Raw genomic sequence first — 21692 nt, 5'->3', positions numbered from 1 at the left:
CGGTGCCCGAGGGAGGACTCGAACCTCCACCGGGAACAGCCACACAGTCCATGACTGCAGCGCCTGAAACCGCTCGGCTAATCCCGCGCGGCAACTAAATATTATCATCAGTGTAGCACATTAAAATGAATTCAACAGCAACCCAGTATCAAAGCTTCACAACAGCCTTGAAATTAATATAAAAGCAGAAGACAGTTGTCCCATTTTCAAGTATGACGTATATGACGCCTGACTATTGCAACTAGATGTGGCGAATGGCCCTGTGTAGATAATGAACAGTCTGCTACACAAACGTTTGCAGAGATCGTGGCGACACGTAGAGGGTTATCCGCCTTTGAAAATGGGGCGGTAATCTGTGCAAGGCGGTCAGGTCATAGCATATCTGCGATTACATACGAATTCAGCGTCAACTGTCTCTAGTGTAGATTCTCAGTTTCGCAGATGCAATGTTTCCACACGAATAAACTGCCACACAGGAAGACCACAAGTGTTCGGCGAATGGATGTCACATCGCCTCCACATAGCCATACTGTATGATCAACGATTTGCTCTGGGTAAAATCACCACCAAATTGAATGTGTGGCTTCGACTACCCATTTCTGTCACAATGGCACGGAGACAAATGCTCTGCATAGGCTTCAGTAGACGACTACGATCTCGTGGTCACCGCCCATTCGCAAGATTTCGCGGCACTCATTGCACAGAACGTTTTTTTCTGATTCTATTTCGCTCATTTCTTAAGTCTAGCCTGATGACTAAAGAACCGAATACTTGTGCACTACTATTAACTACATTCCTTGCCTTTTATTACAGTTTGGTTCCATTCACAAAATGGCTGCGGTAACTACTGAACCATCTATTGCATTTTGTTAATATTTTCAGCTTTGCTGCAGGCCGAGTTATTCTGCTAACTTAATGTTATGTGGCATTTCGAAAATTTACTGTTCTTCTCATTCTGTTGTAGTTTAATGTATCTCTTGCCCTTGGTGGGATCTCTGTTTCTGGAACTTGGCTGACAGTTAAGGGTAACCATCAAAAATACCACTCAGTGCAATTTCTGTTAGCTCTTATCGGTTTTGTTCTGTTTAGTATTTTGATCTGTTGTCTAACTTTCGTTATCCTCTACTGTAATTAAATTTTCTGGTCCAGGGTTAACGTTTGATAGATCACCACTATTATGTTTCTATCGTTTCTATAATGTTTTTTGCATTTCAGCGACATAGAAGTGGCTTCCAAAGAAGCCATCTTACTTGCGTGTGAGCCTTCCTTACTCCTTAAGATAACAAAAGGAGTGCTATACCGCGTAACCACCTGAGACTCTTAGAGAAGCTAATGTCGTTACAGCAACCACTAATGCGCGTTTCGTGTATCTCGAGACTCGTTTGTAACTGAGACCAAGAAATGAGGAGCCTTCGGCCATCGCAACCAAATGTGAAGCAACTTACTGTAGTAAGAGCGCATTAAAAGACAGTATTCTTCATTCTTCTTTAAATACATATGCACAATTTGGCCTGCAGTACCTTCTGTGCAAATCACTAACGATATGGTAGACTAAAGATTCTGTTTTTCTTCTCTTCTCATCACGTACGAGGGTGATATGTTCCAGAAAATGGGTGAACGCTGGTTTTCTCATTATAAGTAGTTATCAAAATATATGGCCATAACTCACAAACTAAACACACCACCTAGGGGCAATCATATATTTAGTCGTGAAATATGAAGAATATTTGCCTACGACAGACATAAGTGGACATAGAGCTCACTTTTATCAACAACGTCTACATTATGGCCTTATATTTTCTTCTTCGTCCCAATTCATGTACCAATTTCTTCCACAAGTTCTATATAAATACCACACAGCAATGTTTTAAATTCATTTAATTTCAGTTGCGCTGTGTAATTCATTGCATTAGTTTATAACTCTTCAGGATGTCCAGAGCGTATAACTGGGATGCACACAATATGACGAACCTCATAGAGGGTTAATCATATCTGAATATGGCAAAGAAGTGCTGAAACCATTTATTAACACTGTAATTACAAGGTGATATTCATGTGATAAGTAATCATTATACACTGCACAACACAATTAAGAGTTAACTTCTTCGAAAACCTGCATTTTTCTCCCATTGAGAAGCATAAGTTTGAAATTTGACTCAAATTTTCCTAAAACATTCTTCTGTAATGGTGTAAAACTGCGGCGCATTGCGATTTCACCCTTTTGACGGCGTCGCTTCGAACAGCAAGGTGTCGACACATGCGGAAACAAGGCCATAGCTCAGAAGATCGCATGTGGCTTAAAGTGGGTTAATGGTCTCACATTGGCACCAATCTTCAGCACAATTCTGTCCAACGCCAGCGTGGACTTGTCACAGGATGGGATGGTCGTCACACCCACTCTTACCTATATTTCAGACGTTCTTTTAAGGCCTCAGCGATGGAGGTCAGAACTGCGACACGCAACGCAGAAATCACGCGGTTTTCTTACGGGTGACCGAGGAAAACATTTCAGACAAACCGCCATTCAGAATCGACACGAAAATTCCTTAGGAGCTGGCATAAAGGACAGCAATGAAACCACCACTGACTTTGGGGCTTGGAGTGCCACACATTTCGCGTTCGAAAACGACAGTTCGCAATGCATGGAGCTAGTGGACGACATTCTTGACAATCTTCGATGCAGCCGACAACCCCCACCCACTCACTCACTCTAAGGATATCGTAGAGCTGCAGCCCTACTGAACGAAATCTGGACCTTTTGGAGCATTTGCAGTTTTTGCTCTGGTATATACTTTGAAACCACAAAGGACAGTTCAAAATCATTATACGAAATTTGAACGTGATCTGAAGCAGCAAATGGTGTTTATGTTTTTTCAGCCCTCCTGTTTGTTTAAGCCCTCCTGCTTGCGTTGGGTACCTCACTACTTCTGAAATTTGATTCCATGAACAATCACGATGTTCTGACGCTGTGTTCGAGGCTTCATATAATACTGTAATTCAACGTGAAAATATTTCGATATATGAAGAAATTCCTAAGCAAAGGATGGTTTCACTGGACGCTTCCTGGATATTTACGGTGCTCGAGTAGACGTAAATATAAAGATGAAGTAAATATTTTCTACGAACGGATGAACGGGGTTCTACGAAAACTAAAGATGCAAAACTGTTTTCGGATTTCATATCAGGATTATATCTGCATTATAAAATGTAAAAATCTTGTCAGATATCTGCTATTTGTTTATCAGTGTAATCGAAAGTCCATTCGACCCATAGTCGGTTGCTGTTAATTTCTGGTTGAAGCAAGGTTAGAAGTAACGCACAGAACAGCAGAAACTTTCACTTACAGCAGACAGTAGACACGCCTCCTCAAAGCCGAGAAAGTATTGTTAATAGCTATTTCAGATATTTTTATGTCTAAAGTATTGTCGTGATGGACAGCATTCTTGGAAATACTTTGACGTTTCCCACAATTTTCATGAACGTCGAATCTTACAGATCTTACAGCAATGAATCGAAAATTTCATACAAATATTTCGTCTATTAAAATAATAGAGCAGCACTTGCGAAGCACATGTCAACGTTGAAGCAGCTGTTTCCACTGACTCATTTCGTAATGACATCCTCATTCATGAAGTCCTTCTCTCTTAATTCCACAAAACGTTTTATTCTTTCGAAGCTCACTACGTTACTGTTAATTTGCATTAATGAAAGTCGCTTATAGTGGCAATAATACAGTGCACTCATTAATTTTCCTTCAGGAGGATCGTGACGTACTGAGATGGCGCTGTATCAAGTAACGTTATTTCTTTTCTCAGCGAACTTCAGCGTTACGGTCTCAAAACGGACTTTTCTCACTACATAATGTTTCACACATTTTGACACGCTGGGCTTTAAACTTGGAAAATTCTTGACCACGTAAGTTACACTCTCTCTCCTGTTTTTGTTAGTTTCTGTCAGTGCCGTCGTTTCATCTGGAATACTGGTCGGTGATGCTCTCCTGATATTATTCATATTTTTTACAACAGTGTATCATTTCGTCCTTGTAAATCTCTACACAATAAGACATTTCTCCGAGAAAGAGTTGCAAAGATCGAGTAAGCGTAATCCAATTAGGACAAGAATAACACTCGATAGAGAATATTTCTCTTCAACAGCCTTTCATCTCCTCGACACGTAACTCAGAATAATGCTGACAACAAATACTCTTATATTTGGGGCTCCGTTCCTCAGTAGGCAGAAACGGAACACTTATAGTATTACTTCGTTGTCCTTCTGTTTGTATGTCTGTCCTACTGTGAACACCCCTTTTTCTCAGGATCAATTACAGATATCAAGTTGACGTTTATATCACATGCTAAGATCTAAGGTGCAAAAACATTACGCTTCTGAGTCAGTTCAATAAAAATATAAAGCCATTTTTGGTACTCAGTCTCATTCACCCAAACGTATGGGGTACTTAGCGTTAAATTAAAATCATGAAATTGGCAAGAAGCACGCTTTAACAATAAAAGTAAAGGAAAAAATTGAATAAGTTTTGGTTTGTAATTATATCACACAAAAAATATTTTTTGCGATTACAAACTTACACTGCGTTTGTAACCTGTCAAAAATCTCAGGAACTACTGTAGGGATTTTTATATGGGTTTTTACTAGCAGGTAGATTGCATCACGAGGAAGTTTTCCGTGTATAATTTCGAAATATTTTGTGACAATTGGCTGAGCTACGATGAAGTGAAGCCTCCTGGCTCTATGAAAACGATGCATTTGCCATCTAGCGATGACTGTCGTAAGGACGCCCGACTCCCGAGCCACGCCGTCTCACTCTCTCAAACATTCTCTGACAGTCTATGCTTCCGACACGTACAGGATCTGTAATGTGTCAGAGCAAAGTATTACTCGTAAATGATTCACCATTGCACTTCAATTTTTTGGCATGTGGTTTCAAAAGCCCATGAAATATCCATTGAAGTGTTCCACAGAACAATTCGAGATTCGCATGACACTAGTAGCCCTATGGCCGGCTGTACCGCTCTATTCTCTGCTGACTTCCGCAGATCTTACCAGTAATCGAAAAAGGCAGGAGATCAGATGGAGTCAGAGAATCTGTAGTAAGAGAGAGCTTACGTCGCCCATCGAAATCGCAACAGTGTGCTTACATTTCACGACGTGCGGTTGCAGCTGTAGCGGTTCTAAAGCTAAGTGCTGAAAAGTCATTTGTGCACTGTATTAAAATACTAAATTTTAGTAGTTTTCAATCGTTCATCCAATTGTTAGCAATGTGTTTGCATTTCGCGTAGTGCAGTGGCAGCTGTAATGGTTCTTACGTTCTGACAAAGTTGTTTGCGCTCTGTTATTTGTTTATTAAAGTTAGTAGTTTTCAGCGGTGTCTCGTGATGATGATAATGATGTTTGGTTTGTGGGGCGCTCAACTGCGTGGTTATCAGCGCCCGTACAATTACCCAATCTTTTGCTCAGTCCTATTTCGCCACTTTCCTGGATGATGATGAAATGAGGAGGACAACACAAACACCCAGTCATCTCGAGGCATGTGAAAATCCCTGACCCCGCCGGGAATCGAACCCGGGACCCCGTGCTCGGTGGTGTCTCGTGTGTTTCTGATGAAATAGCGGATTAATAAACTTTCAGAAACTTTCGCCCATTGTGTTTTATAGAGCCGTTTACGCACTGAAGTCATCTATTAAATTTAGTACGGTAGTTTTCAGTTGACGTTTCTTATTGTTTGTAGCGAAATATTTCAGTAAAACTTTTGTTCACTGTATTTAATTTCTGTTTGTGTTCCAGTAGTCGCTTGGAGTTTTTGTTTTAGATTTTTAGATAAAAAAATTGAGTGAAGTTTTTGTGGTAGTGGTATTAGTTGTGGTTCAATAGTATTAATGAAAGTAGTTGCTTTTTTTGTAAAGAGGGAAATTCGAGATCACTGTTGTTAGTTCTTTAAATAGTTCTACTGTTGTAATTGAACTTAGTTAATGTAATTTTCTCAGTAATTTTTAACATTTTACTATGAGTGAGAAGTGTGGGCTTTGTCGTAGGTTTGTGAGTAGTGGGTTACTGTGTGAGATTTCTTCAAAGTATTTTCATTGGGGAAGGGGGGGGGGGGGAGTGCAGTGGGGAAGGCAGTGGGCATTCTAGCGAGATCCTCTTCTGGAAATGCAGAATTTGTAGCAGAAATGAGTCGATAGAGGAGCAGTGCGTAAGACCTGGCCCTCCAGGTGCAGATACAAAAAGCAAAGGCGAAACTACAAAGTTTGAGGAGGCTATTCGGCGCTGGGGAATGGGAACTGGCGGTTGGTAAGACGGCAGCTAGGTGGAGGAGATATTCAAACAGCTGTACTTTCCATACAACTAATAGATTTGACGAGGTGCAGAGTTCAGTGGAGAGGAGCCTCTTGTAGTTGTACGTGTAGGAGACATTCAGCAGTCCACAGCAGTTAGGATGCCTAAGCCAGTTGCAAATTCTAACAGAAAGGAGAAGGTCCTCTTGCTAGGTAGTTCGCCGGCCGCGGTGGTCTAGCGGTTCTGGCGCTGCAGTCCGGAACCGCGGGACTGCTACGGTCGCAGGCTCGAATCCTGCCTCGGGCATGGGTGTGTGTGATGTCCTTAGGTTAGTTAGGTTTAAGTAGTTCTAAGTTCTAGGGGACTTATGACCTAAGATGTTGAGTCCCATAGTGCTCAGGGGCATTTTTGCTAGGTAGTTCGCAAGGCAGAGGTGGGGCCAGCAGTTGCAGGAAGTGTTGGGGAGTGAGTACCAGGTCACTAGCAATGTGAAGGCTAGGGCAAGGTTGGCTCAGGTGACTGAGAACATAGGGGAGTTACGCAGAAATATTACGAAAGAAGCCGGTCGCTGTGACCGAGGGGCTCTAGGCGCTTCAGTTCGGAACCGCGCTGCTGCTACGGTCGCAGGTTTGAATCCTGCCTCGGGCATGGATGTGTGTGATGGTTCAAATGGCTCTGAGCACTATGGGATTCAACATCTTAGGTCATAAGTCCCCTAGAACTTAGAACTACTTAAACCTAACTAACCTAAGGACATCACACCCACCCACGCCCAAGGCAGGATTCGAACCTGCGACCGTAGCAGTCCCGCGGTTCCGGACTGCAGCGCCAGAACAGCACGGCCACCGCGGCCGGCTGTGTGTGATGTCCTTAGGTTAGTTAGGTCTAAGTAGTTCTATGTCTAGGGGACTGATGACCTCAGATTTTAAATCCCATAGTGCTCAGAGCAATTTGAACCATTTTACGAAATAGGGTCAGGTAGTGATTGTGGGTGGAGTGGGGGACAGGATTGAAAGCGACGGGGAGTATGATTTGGTGATGATCTGATAAAATAGCTATTCAGACTAGCGGCTTTAGTGTGCATTTCATGCAACTGTTTCAGCATCATGGCGGGCCTCATCTTAACGCTGCTGTTAGGCGTGTTAACATTGGGCTTGTTGTGTTGTGCCCAATCGTCTAATATATGGTGCCTAGGAAACATGCTTTCTCGGATCGCTAGACAACAAGTCAAGCAAATCGTATTAATGGAGTTTATTACAAAATGAAATGATTATAATACTTATCTTTATGAGATATAGACGTGTCGCAAGCAAGGAGCGACAGACAAACATAAGAAAGCTCTTCAGTATGTACAATTCGTAATACAAGTTAACCTACACAGTTTCTGAGTCACTGCTGTAGCGTTTGTAGGCCGCCTCGTCTTTAACTAGGGCCGCTACCAGGTGGCGCGGCTCTTATATTCCCTTCTCCTACATGCCGCTGCCGTCTCGGTATCGTCCTAGAGAGGGATCCGTCAGAGCACTATTGGCTGACATCGTCTCACAGCCCTCTCTGCTATAACATTCCTGGCCGAGGTGCCGGCGCTTAACGTTACGCCGGATCAGGGCTGGTTCAAATGGCTCTGAGCACTATGGGCCTTAACATCTATGGTCATCAGTCCCCTAGAACTTAAAACTACTTAAACCTAACTAACCTAAGGACAGCACACAACACCCAGCCATCACGAGGCAGAGAAAATACCTGACCCCGCCGGGAATCGAACCCGGGAAGCCGGGCGTGGGAAGCGAGAACGCTACCGCACGACCACGAGATGCGGGCATCAGGGCTGGAGAAGGCGCTGATGGTGGATGGCATGGCTCACATTGCAATGGTGCCAGTTGAGTCTATCAATAGATCGGGTTCCACTAGGCACGGCGTGCACTTTAATAGGTATGATAAGTGGAGGCTCGCAGAGCTTATAGTTCACAGTGTAATAGGCGGTTGTGGGATTACTCATGGGAAAATTCCTGTAGTAGTCGGTGTTAGAACTGCACCTTTTGTAGACTGAAGTCAGCTGATAGGTATCCCTACTTAAAAGAAGTCCCTCTAACAAAATAATCACCTTCAGAGGAGGCCAGATATCCGAGTAGTAAAGGAATTAGCATATTTCATCAGAATATAAGAAGTATTAAAGATAAAGATAAGGAACTAACATTACTGGTATATCGGAGGACCAATTAAGTAATTCGACAAATCAGAGGCTTCCTTCACCAGAACACAGATTAGCTGTGCTTTTGTTCTTGCTATAGAGTTTTCGTAAAGGTTCCGAACTGATTTAATTATGATAGAACTTATATTAAACGCGTTTAAAGCTTTCCACAATTTACATATGGATATATTATCTTACGCTTTTTCTATACCTACAAATACTAAATGATGGGGTTGATTTTAATTTTTTTCTTTTCAATTATTTGTTGCAAGCAGAATATATGATCTATAATTGATCACCTCGGACTTCATTTCATTAAACTCTGTTTCCAAATATTATTTGATAATCCTTCCATACAGTCTGTTAAATATATCAGTTACCGTTAATCCTCTGTAGTTCTCGCACTCATCTTTTCTTCCTTTCTTGTGGATTGTTGACATATATCCTACTTTCCAGTCTTCTTGTATGGGCTTGCCATTTAAGCACTTTTCAAAAAGCCTTCTCGAGAGTTCATGTTACTTATCTATATCGTATTTCACCAGTTCAGATGGTACTTCTGCAGTTGCAGTAACACTTCGTTATAATTGATATTTTTTTACTGCTTCTGTGACCAGTGAAATGCTGCCATTATTTTCTGTTTCTTCTATATCGTTATGAAGTGTATCCAAAAATCTTCCATGTCTCTGAGCCTCTCTTACCTCTAATTAAATTATTCACTTTATTACAGGTATTTTCGCAATTATTATTTTTTGTTGTCACCATTTTACTAATTTTTGCTTGTTGTGCTCTTAGTCCTAACGTGTCCTGGATACTTTGTGTATTTAGCCATTTTTAAAAAAAATTCTATCTTTATTTGTACCTCTTTCTCTATTTCTGTATCAAAATACACTCCTGGAAATGGAAAAAAGAACACATTGACACCGGTGTGTCAGACCTACCATACTTGCTCCGGACACTGCGAGAGGGCTGTACAAGCAATGATCACACGCACGGCACAGCGGACACACCAGGAACCGCGGTGTTGGCCGTCGAATGGCGCTAGCTGCGCAGCATTTGTGCACCGCCACCGTCAGTGGCAGCCAGTTTGCCGTGGCATACGGAGCTCCATCGCAGTCTTTAACACTGGTAGCATGCCGCGACAGCGTGGACGTGAACCGTATGTGCAGTTGACGGACTTTGAGCGAGGGCGTATAGTGGGTATGCGGGAGGCCGGGTGGACGTACCGCCGAATTGCTCAACACGCGGGCCGTGAGGTCTCCACAGTACATCGATGTTGTCGCCAGTGGTCGGCGGAAGGTGCACGTGCCCGTCGACCTGGGACCGGACCGCAGCGACGCACGGATGCACGCCAAGACCGTAGGATCCTACGCAGTGCCGTAGGGGACCGCACCGCCACTTCCCAGCAAATTAGGGACACTGTTGCTCCTGGGGTATCGGCGAGGACCATTCGCAACCGTCTCCATGAAGCTGGGCTACGGTCCCGCACACCGTTAGGCCGTCTTCCGCTCACGCCCCAACATCGTGCAGCCCGCCTCCAGTGGTGTCGCGACAGGCGTGAATGGAGGGACGAATGGAGACGTGTCGTCTTCAGCGATGAGAGTCGCTTCTGCCTTGGTGCCAATGATGGTCGTATGCGTGTTTGGCGCCGTGCAGGTGAGCGCCACAATCAGGACTGCATACGACCGAGGCACACAGGGCCAACACCCGGCATCATGGTGTGGGGAGCGATCTCCTACACTGGCCGTACACCACTGGTGATCGTCGAGGGGACACTGAATAGTGCACGGTACATCCAAACCGTCATCGAACCCATCGTTCTACCATTCCTAGACCGGCAAGGGAACTTGCTGTTCCAACAGGACAATGCACGTCCGCATGTATCCCGTGCCACCCAACGTGCTCTAGAAGGTGTAAGTCAACTACCCTGGCCAGCAAGATCTCCGGATCTGTCCTCCATTGAGCATGTTTGGGACTGGATGAAGCGTCGTCTCACGCGGTCTGCACGTCCAGCACGAACGCTGGTCCAACTGAGGCGCTAGGTGGAAATGGCATGGCAAGCCGTTCCACAGGACTACATCCAGCATCTCTACGATCGTCTCCATGGGAGAATAGCAGCCTGCATTGCTGCGAAAGGTGGATATACACTGTACTAGTGTCGACATTGTGCATGGTCTGTTGCCTGTGTCTATGTGCCTGTGGTTCTGTCAGTGTGATCATGTGATGTATCTGACCCCAGGAATGTGTCAATAAAGTTTCCCCTTCCTGAGACAATGAATTCACGGTGTTCTTATTTCAATTTCTAGGAGTGTAAATAGTTTTAGAAGTGAATCTAATCACTAATACTATCATAAGATGTAGAGTTTCGGAAATTAGCTTTACAACTTCTAGGACTTGTAGAGAGGAGTGAGTAGATAATATCCTGAATTAGAACCCATGTCCAGAAACATACCGTTTCCGTGCTACAACCATTTGAAAATATGTTGGTAACGTGACCACTTTTACAAGTAACTGATTCATCGTGACCTAGTTTATCACTTGTTTTGCAGTTCCGCCAGAGAAACTGCTCCGGTAGTCGTTGAATGGTTCTCTTTAACGTGATGCAGTACGGGATCTTCCAAGTCGAATGTGAGGTGAGATGTCTCCATCGAGCACCACAGTCACGCTTGCTGACAGTTAAGGTACCCTTCCTCGAAGAAGTTGCGTTATTGTGGAAAAAAGGGTATGCGAAGCAGTCGGATATTTTGGAGAACGATCTTGACGAAGGCGACGAGCGGCTCTTCCACTATCGTAAGCTTTGCCATTCAGAAGGATCATGTAAGTGTATTCTGCAAACGTGTACTCAATCATGTTGCTCCAACACTCAGATACGTGAATGAGGCTCGAACCAGGTCAGAGATATAGGATAGAAGTCAAATCAAGTAGTTATTTCGACGTAACTTCCTCCACCATCACTACACTGTTGCATATCTACCTAAAAAACATGTTTTCAAACGACTACAGCACGGTAACAGTACGATTCCGAACATGTGTTCCTGTTCAAAATATTATGTATTCGCTCAGCTTTACAAGTTGTAGAAGTTTTTAACGGGAATTTGTGAACCCACTGTGTGGAATTAACTAACTCCTATAGGGATAAAACACTGGGCTACTCTTCCGGACCAGTAGTGATGATGTTTGGTTTGTGGGGCGCTCAACTGCGTGGTTATCAGCGCCCTTACAATTACCCAATCTTTGCTCAGTCCAATTTCGCCACTTTCCTGGTTGATGATGAAATGATGAGGTCAACGCAAACACCCAGTCATCTCGAGGCAGGTGAAAATCCCTGACCCCGCCGGGAATCGAACCCGGGACCCCGTGCTCGGGAAGCGAGAACGCTACCGCGAGACCACGAGCGGCGGACTCCGGACCAGTAGTGTTGCCGATTCTCCCGATCTTACATACCGTTGACATTAGTGGTTCACATATGAAACGAGCAAACAGAAAAACACTACAAGGAAGTACACTTGTACACAAAAAGTTGTTATTTAAACTTCTAAATTCTAAAAATTTATTGCTCTGTGTGTAAGTGAGGTATCATGAACAATAAAAATGTCGTTTCTGGCATCAGGTGACTCAAAATCAGAAAAGTTTTTACTAAGAAGTGACGGAACCAGATTCTTCTGTCAAACTCACTGAAAATAATGATGGTACATATTAGAACTAGTCTGACATCTTCTCTGCAGACAGCACCAAAGTTGAGGGCAAAAAATATGTGTTGCCCGCTTTTCCTGCCCTGTTCCCTTTACTAAACCTTTCTCATTGTCATCCCGCTGAAACAGAGTATACATTTTTTAATAGTTTGTGCCCATCCACTGAAGGGCCTTTGATATAGGTAGAACTATACTCTTTTCGTTTTGTTTCGCCTATGAGAGTGATGAGAATGCTTGTGTGTCCTGCAGGGAGGCAGTTGCGGTGAAGTGCCGACGACTGACGGGCGACAACCAGCCATGCCCCGGGGGGTCGGCGGCCAACGTGCTGCGACGCACCATGAACACCAAGTCTGCTCGCGTCCTCCTTCTCGTTACCTGCGTCTACCTGGGCTGCTGGGCGCCCTACACGCTTCTCTATCTCGTTAAGGTCTCCGGAATCTCATCCCCAGCCATCGACCTTGCCCAGAACCTCGCCTATACTTTCGCCAACATGAATTACCTCGTCAACCCATTCATCTATTCGTGGAAGAACGCGAATGTTCGTCAGTGTATTGTGAGGACCCTCCAAGACCTGGGACTGTACGACAAATCTGTATTGAGTAATGCAGTCAAGAGTAATGTTTCTGACAGGAGGACTAGCAGCAGGACACCGTCGAGTGAGCAAATTATTCCTACTTAGTGGTCCATCATTCCAGTGTTTCGTTTATCAATGAGGATTCATCATTCGATTCGTACAGAAGTGTGCTACCGGTATTTTGTAAATGGACGAAGTAGCAGGAGAAACGACCTGTTGAAAAATGTCGTTTGTCCGTCGTCAGTGTCAGTGTAATGTGCAAAATCTGTTGAAAAATGTCCATCCAAAGTGCATTTCGGCAACAGTCAGATACGTGTCCAGAACATTACCATTGTATAAGAAAGATATAGCATATAATTAGTAAGTGCTATTCTGAACCAATTTCCTTTCCTTTTTTGTGTATATAGTGTTTTAAATTATCACCAGAGAACCTCCTACAAGTACGGATTTTACACATGCGTAAAGACATAATTATGAAGGGGACCGTTTGTGTAATCTTCGAAAACGTGACTGTAATTAATAACTGAGTTGAAAGACATTATAAAGCACACTGACGTTCTTAGAATAAGAATTAGTAACAAAAATGTTAGATTTTATGCATTGGCTTTCTTCTCCTACCTTTTTTTAGTAATAACACCCTATGTTTAAATTTTACTACATAAAACATGAATTTCAAGAATCCTCTTTTGATATAGTAATTGGTGAACATCTCATTCACAAACTGGAAATGGGTACAGTTGATAATGTAATCACACATGTGTGTGTGTGTGTGTGTGTGTGTGTGTGTGTGTGTGTGTGTGTGTGAGAGAGAGAGAGAGAGAGAGAGAGAGAGACAGAGAGAGAAAGAGAGATAAGAACGTATTGGTCCTTTTAATTTGATGGTGTAACTACGGTCAACTGTTTCCTGTGTCAAATTTACATTCGATTTTCCTCTTTTACTTATTGTAAAGTACTTGTTGAATTCTTAAATATACAGTCAATCACATAACTTTTGTCAGTGTAAGCGACAGCACCAAACACAAACGGAGCTCTGTCTCCCTCACTTTCCTTCTTTTTCTACATTTTGTCTCTTGTTGCATTAATTTATTGAATAATATATTTGAGATTTTTTACATTAATGGACATAATTCCCAGCTTAAATCTGTGAGTGTTTCTATTTTTCTACATAATCAGTCATAGCATACCTCTAGTGATTAATAACTCACTAAGTAGCTGTTTTTAATTTCCATTATCATACCTGTAGTTGAAGAATCTAAGTTTTAGTCCTAACTCTACATTTCAGATACAGTGCACCCACATCTACTATGTGAACTTTCGTTACATCATGCTCACTATTACCAAACATACACCAAAATGTAAACAATCAGGCAACGCTGTCACTGATATACCAGTGTGAACATAAACACATCCTGCATCAAACCAAATGAGGCTCTGAGAACCATTAGAGCATTAAGCGCAGAAACGAAGTGTGGAGAAAAATAGATGTTTGTGAATATGAAATTCATATGCCAACCAACTGTCTCATTGGTGTGAACTGTGTTTCGACCAAACTCCAGCATCCTATATATCCTAGGAAAAGTAGGGTGCATCCATTTTATGTTATGAAACATTAATTTATGTTTAGGATTTTATGTATTATTAATGTTAATTCACAAAATTTATATATTTAGGATAGTAAGAACAGTATCTTTTCATAGTTGCAATGTTTGTGACTGATGTGAAATTAGAATCAGAACATAAAGAATAGATACTAAGTGTGGCACACACACAATAAATATGACCTTTTTCAACACATCATGGTGCTCGTCATCATCATACTAGTTAAACACATTCTGTGTTACAGGTGAAAGTGCTGACACACATCTGATTATGAAGTATGACTACGGCGTGTATGATGTAGCACTAAATGAGAAGTGCAAAAATACTAAATTATGCTTTGTGCCTTTGGACCGTATGGAAATTGAATATCCAAGAAATCAGTGACACAACTTTTTGTAAATGTTCATATATTAAGTGTAGATACAGATATAGTGTGGATATAGATGTAGGTGAAGCTGGTTCACCATACAATCTACAGGTAACACCTTGATCCATACATGCCACAGTCTCAAAACTGATAACAGTGTGCTTTAGACCCTTGTGGTTCTCAGAACCTCAAATGTTTTATTTTATCTGCTTAACCAGCAACTTATTTTTCACAATTTATTTGGCTGTGGTTCTTGGTACTAGATGAACTGACTTAATTTAGATGATATAAAATGATTTGTGCGTAGATTTTAATTCTTGCCTCACCACAGAATAATGAATATTTCAGTCTACTAAAGTAAATGTTGTGTATTTGAAATTATTTTATGTATCTAAATTGATATCTGTTGGATACCATTTTCCAGACTGTCTCTTTTCTCCTTCATCTAATTAATAATAGTAATATGAAGTAGTTAAAAATCAAGTTTTCAGTAAGTTCCTCTACAAAAGAAAATTATGAAACAATCAGTACACAAATTTGTACATAAAATACTACATTTCTTAAATTGGACTACCTGTTTTCTATTTTTGAAGAAAGAAGTTTTAAATCGTCTATATATTCTCAGAAGTATCTAGAGAGTACGATAAATGTCGTTTTTGATAAGGTTCTTTTGGGTTAACATGTTCTGTGTTTATCTTTGTTTGATGGGTGGCATATAATTTTCTTGAAATTTGGAGTGACTAATTAAAGAAAATTGTGGATATTTTAGAGCAGTTTATTTCAGTAACATGTACTTAGAACAAACAAATGCACAGCACAGTTGATGACAGCAAAAATTACCGAAATCTGCCTATATATCAATTATGCCTCATTCTGCCTGTTGTTCATATTTTAGTCACTAACTGTCAAATTACATGAGTATTAGCAACTGTTTAAAGTATTTAGTAACATCTGTGGCGTTTATGTTCACTGTTCAATAATGGAAAGCTTTCATTGCCTCTGTAAAGATATTTCTTTGTTCTTCCGCTGCATTTTTTCACACAGGAAATCTCAGCTTACACTGATTCTGCTGATTATGGTGAAACACGATCACTTCAGTTAATTCTGTAGGCCTGTTAGTGTTGTTCAAACTTTAAAAGCGTTTTTTACATGCTTACATTTCGCAACTATGACAAATCAGAATTGTTATTTATTACAATCTTCACGTAACACAGTATGTGCAGTTTTGTGAGGAAATATTTAGCCTTTATGTTTAAGCAGTTATTCAAATGTATGGACCCAGTTAATGAAATAGCTAAGGCTATTTTTACTTCTTAATATTTTGCTATTATTACTCTAACAAATATAAGATCTAGTTAGAATGCCAGCAGAATTAACTGTGAAATTTTAAGTTGGCCAAAACTGTAATGAATTAGGAATTCCCTGAAAGTATCTGAAATCTTGTTAAGCATTCTGCCTGATATACTATCAACATTTTCACATAAGTGTCAATTAAAGTCTCTGTTGCAGTCCATCGTTAGAGCCCTATAAATCTTAACGACTATATACAAGAAAAGCAGTTGTGAGAGTTTGAAGGACCGAACTATTTTCTAATAAGAAAGCAGTAATTCTGAATTCATTTTACAATAAGTGAGGGAAATATCCGCTTTTTCAGGATTTTTCATATGCGGTCAGTCACGTCCTTAGTAAATAACAGGAAAACTTTCGATTTCACCAGCCCCTGAGCGTCGCTATGATTTCTACACGGTAGTCTTAACGATCTTTTCACCTCAGTGAAAGAATAACCTTTTTTGAGCAATGCATTGGTGAGATAGTTGAATGTTGCGTCAAGTAGCTCTGGTTCGTATATTTTCATTGATCTATCCGCCAACGTTTCTATGATGCCTCGCTTTTGTTGTGGGTGATGGTTTGGAGACCGATGTAGGTAATGGCCAATGTGCGTGAGTCTACGGTAAACCGTGTGACCCAAGCAACCATCTTTTTTCTTAAAAACTTCTGCGTCAAGAAAATTTAATCTTCTCCCTGTATCCTCCTCCACGGTAAACTGAATTTTCGGGCTGACTCCGTTCAGATGTTCGTGAAAACGATGCAGTTCCTCCCTGCCATGCCACCACAGAACAAACGGTCATCCACGTAACGAAACGACACATTCAGTCTCTTCTTCGCAGCTTCCAATGTCTGATTGTCGAATTTTTCCATAAACAAGTTCGTTATAACTGGGCTTAAGGGGCTCCCAATAGCGACACCATCCGTCTGATCATAGAACTCTTCGTTCCATTCGAAATACGTAGACGTGAGGCAATATAGCGTGAGGACCACCGCGTAGCAATTTTATCGATGCTCAAGCGCTGGAGAAATTGAAAGTTCTCCTGCCATTCATTAAGGACGTGACTGACCACATAGGCGAAATCCTGAGAAAGCGGAACATCGCGGTAATCTACACACCAACACGGAAGATACGGAAAATCGGCCAACAATGCTCGCCAACCCCTGAAAATAACTGGAATTTATACAACTTCATGTAGTTCTGGGGAGCTGTAGGTGGGTACTACAAAAAGAACTGTCAACAAACGATTCGAAGAACACAAGGGAAGTTGCAGAGCAGGGGAGACTGACAGATCAGTGGTTTCGGAACATGTCTTACAATCATTAGACCAGAACATCCATTTTGATAGGACTCAGTTACTGGCAGCCGTAAGTGGACACAATAAAAGTTTATACAGAGAGGCCATAGAGATTGTAAAGCACTCCAGGAATTTCAGTAGGAAGGAGGAGGCGTGAAGTTGAATGACATTTGGATTCCGGTGCTGAAGAAGAAGTGCACGTGTTCCACCATGGGCTGACAGATAATGCCGACGATGGCAGTCGACAGAGGTCTATTGCGCTCACGTATTCAAAACATGTTACGTCACGCCCCTGCGCGGAAGCCCGCGGAAGCGGAATTCTGCAGTAGTCAGAAGCGAGCGAGGGTGTGAACCGAACGTTCAACGAAGCTACGATCCTCCTTGAAAATGTCTTCCTCAGATGGAGACGAACGTCGGGTCTTAAAGCGAAATCCATTAGACCACGGGATAATAGCCCGGAACGCTTTATTAAATGTGGCATTTCCGGCAGTTGAACTTTACACTTTACACAAACTATGTTAACGTAACTCCATACATGGGACTGTCTTTTCTGGGAAGTTATCTAGTATCCGTAAAGTGTTATTATATTTGTCTGTCTCAGACAGTTGAGTTGTTTCATTAATGTCTTTTACGAAGAATTTTTCTCTGATTATCAATTTTCTATCTATTACCTAATATTCAGCCTTACGTTTTAGTTGCAAATGCCATTAATTTCTTAATTTATTTGTATACATACACATTTCGTGTATTAGAATGCTAGTATACCTTTCTTCTTTTAAGGATTGCTGAGGGCTGAATTTTTCTTTCTTATGGAATGAGAGACTCCTATCACACTCCTTATGTAAAAGTTTTTGTAATATGAACATTATCATGTTGTATGTTAGAGAGAAAAATTGTTACCTTTTCTAAGATTTTCCTGAAAATGATTGTATACGATCACCCATTTTTGTTACTTATTTGTGGAACATAGCTAAATTTAAACATTAGTCTATTTTCCTGTTTAAAAAAGATTTCAGTTTTATACGTTCACATTCATATTTTCTTATAAACATTAGAAACGCTTTCATACATAGATACTTTTCTGAAGAGTCGCATTTTTGCATAACTTTTACATTATTTTAATTGTTCATCAAATCATTAATACGTCTTCTGAATGTTGCGGCAGTATCATAGAACAGAAGATATTTTCACAAGACTTCTGTTCAAAGTATATTTACTGTTATACAGGGAATCGTCAACTAAGAATAATTTACATTCTATGGAAGAAGGGAACCAAACTGTATTTGAGTCAAAAAGGTACCAAAAAAGGAAAAGAACAGATAATAAGCTTAGTCTGTTCTTCTTCCTATGCACAAATTGAAACGCATTTTTGTAATATGAAATGGTACCTGCATTTGATAATCGTGGAAGAATGAGTAAATCTGTCACCTAAAAATTACGTAAAAACATCAAAGGGTAGTTTGTCACGTTTCTCTAATAGGAAAATAGCTACTGTCAATTTAGTATATCCAGTTTAATTCAGTATAGTAAGTGAGTCTGCTACTACACTACTATCAATTCCTGTTGTTCAGTGTGGACAATCTTTCTTCAGAAAAGTTCAGAACTTTTTGCAATAAATTATTCTATTGACAGGAATGTTTTCCGCAATGTTTATGCTAATGTCTATTAATTTAGAGATTTCTGTTAAGTTTCTTCGTTTTAGTTCCCTCACTAATGGAAATTTTTATCTCTGTACCAATTTCATTAAACTAACATTAACGAGTGAAAAAAATAGTAATGCATTCTCCTTTCATGATCTTCTGAACAATTTTAGCGTAAATGTTAGCATTCCTAAAAATTTCACATAATCATATGCTAACATACATCTACATCTATATTTAAACTCCGCAAACCACCCAACGGTGTGTGGCGAAGGGCACTTTATGTGCCACTGTCATTACATCCTTTCCTGTTCCAGTCGCGTATGGGTCGCGGGAAGAACGACTGCCGGAAAGCCTTTGTGCGCGCTCGAATCTCTCTAATTTTACATTCGTGATCTCGTCGGGAGGTATAAGTAGGGGGAAGCAATATATTCGATACCTCATCCAAAAACGCACCCTCTCGAAACCTGGACAGCGAGCTACACCGCGATGCCGAGCGCCTCTCTTGCAGAATCGGCCACTTGAGTTTGCTGAACATCTCCGTAACGCTATTACGCTTACCAAATAACCCTGTGACGTAACGCTCCGCTCTTCTTTGGATCTAAAATTAAACATCACTTGATGAGGGACATCATATTTTATGTTCTGTCTTCCACTTACAATTAAAATGGTCGACGTTAGCAGTTATTTATAATTTTATTGCAATTTAAATAATTTTCAAAATTTTGGTACCTTGAAGAAGTGTTGTTAATGTTTCATGACTACTACTGAACACTATCTATATGGTTTCTTTTCCTGACGGTTTTCATCTTTCTTCATGTAATATTCATCTGTGCATCTTAGTTTATTGAGATAATAATAATGGCGTGTGACGGGGTCCTCCCGTCGGGTAGACCGCTCGCCTGGTGCAAGTCTTTTGATTTGACGCCACTTCGGCGACTTGCGCGTCGTTGGGAAATGATGATGATTATTATTATTGTCGTTCTTCAACTACCTCAGATGCAGAACCAAGAATTACAGAAAGTGACAATGAGAAGTGCTTGAAGATTATTTTATACACACACCGACAGTTTAGCTCTAATTAACACCTACTTTTTACAGTCTATTTGAAGAAAAATGATGTAGCAGTGATCGTACTGCAACATAGAAAGCGTATTAGCCATTGAGAAGCTGTAATTTTGCTTTCAGTTACCGTAAATGTGACAGGAGACATAGGAAGGCGAACGCTATTTCTTAGGATCTGGGAGAGAGACTGCGAGAACTTATTTAAGATTTCGATTGATGAGTTACTGGGTGTGAAGCTTTTGTTGAAACACATTCTTGCACTTAGGAGTAACGTCCTGCTTTGTTAATAAAATGAACCTTTACTTGTAACCACACCGTCTCGTTTCACATCATACACTTATGGATATTGCACCACAATATGGCACATGATATTCGTGGAAGGTATACTTCTCGGAGCGACCATTTTTTACTGTGCTGTTTAGAGGTCACCCAGGTTAATTTTTTTCACTTTTTAACTTTAACTTCATGCAGTTTTCATACAAGTACTAATTTCGGTAGTTGTATTAACATACTGCAGGACCTGCTGCTTCATTCCTCTACTCCATTCTCACAATGGTGTCCCACTGATATCACTTAATACCAATAGTCAGTGACACAGAAGTCCTGTAAAAATATAGTCCTTTATGGAAGAGATAATTCGCGTAATCTCGTGTTTACGTAATATTTCTCCAATGGCCATATTACAAGAGTTTTCTCCATCAAAGTCCAAGTGTCCTAAAAGAAAAAAAAAGAAAGAAAAAACGCCGGCCGCGGTGGCCGAGCGGTTCTAAGCGCTTCAGTCCGGAACCGCGCGACTGCTACGTTCGCAGTTTCGAATCCTGCCTCGGGCATGGATGTGTGTGATGTCCTTAGGTTGGTTAGGTTTAAGTAGTTCTAAGTTCTAGGGGACTGATGACCTCAGATGTTAAGTCCCATAGCACTCAGAGCCATTTGAACCATTTTTTGAACCAAAACCAAACCCAAAAATGTAAAGAAAGAAATGTTGCATGACGAATAACCTGAAACGTTTTAACGATAATTGTTCGACACTAGTTCAATGTTATGATTACTGATCTACATCTAGACAACATATATACTTTGCAAGCCACCGTGAATTGCGTGGCTGGGAGTAAGTCATACCATACTACTCAATTCCTTTCTTTTCCAGTCGAAATCAAAGCGAGGGAAAAACGACTATCTATAATCCCCCCTAGAAGCCCTTAATTCTCTTGTGTTCGTGGTCCTTACGCGATATGTTCCTTGTCGCCATTAAAATCGTTCTGAAATCTGCTTCAAATGACAGTTCTACAATTTTTTTCGATATTGTTCCTCAACAAATACGTAACCTTGCCTTCAGTAATTCCCATGTGAGTTCCCACTGCACCGCTGGAATAGTTCTGTATTGATCTAACCCACTGGCAACAACTCTAGCAGCCCACCTCTGAACTGCTTCGATGTCTTCCTTAAATCTAATCTCATTGGGATCCCATATACTCGAGAAGTACCCACAAACGGATAGCACTAGTGTTGTATATGCAGTCTTCTTTACGGATGAACCAGCCTTTCCGAAAATTCTCCAAATGAATTGAAGCCGAGCATTCGCTTTACCCACTTCAATCCTTACATGCTCGTTCCATAACATATCGCACTGCAGCGTTATGCCTAGATATTTA

At 41.1% G+C, this 21692-nt stretch overlaps 1 protein-coding gene across 1 annotated transcript in view; it reads left to right on the top strand.

Moving 5' to 3' along the window:
- LOC126184220 (adenosine receptor A1-like) overlaps positions 1–15421 on the top strand; it is a 56671-nt gene extending 41250 nt beyond the window's left edge. Inside the window, exon 3 of the mRNA XM_049926587.1 lies at positions 12421–15421. Coding sequence (XP_049782544.1) covers positions 12421–12850 — 430 coding nt within the window. The 3' untranslated portion in view covers positions 12851–15421. The remainder of the gene's footprint in view (positions 1–12420) is intronic.
- Positions 15422–21692: the final 6271 nt, after the last annotated feature.

Source organism: Schistocerca cancellata, chromosome 4 (genome assembly GCF_023864275.1).
Source record: "Schistocerca cancellata isolate TAMUIC-IGC-003103 chromosome 4, iqSchCanc2.1, whole genome shotgun sequence".
Classification (NCBI taxonomy): domain Eukaryota; kingdom Metazoa; phylum Arthropoda; class Insecta; order Orthoptera; family Acrididae; genus Schistocerca; species Schistocerca cancellata.
The sequence above is the reverse complement of the archived record's forward strand: the minus strand, read 5'-3'. Positions and strand labels throughout refer to the sequence as shown.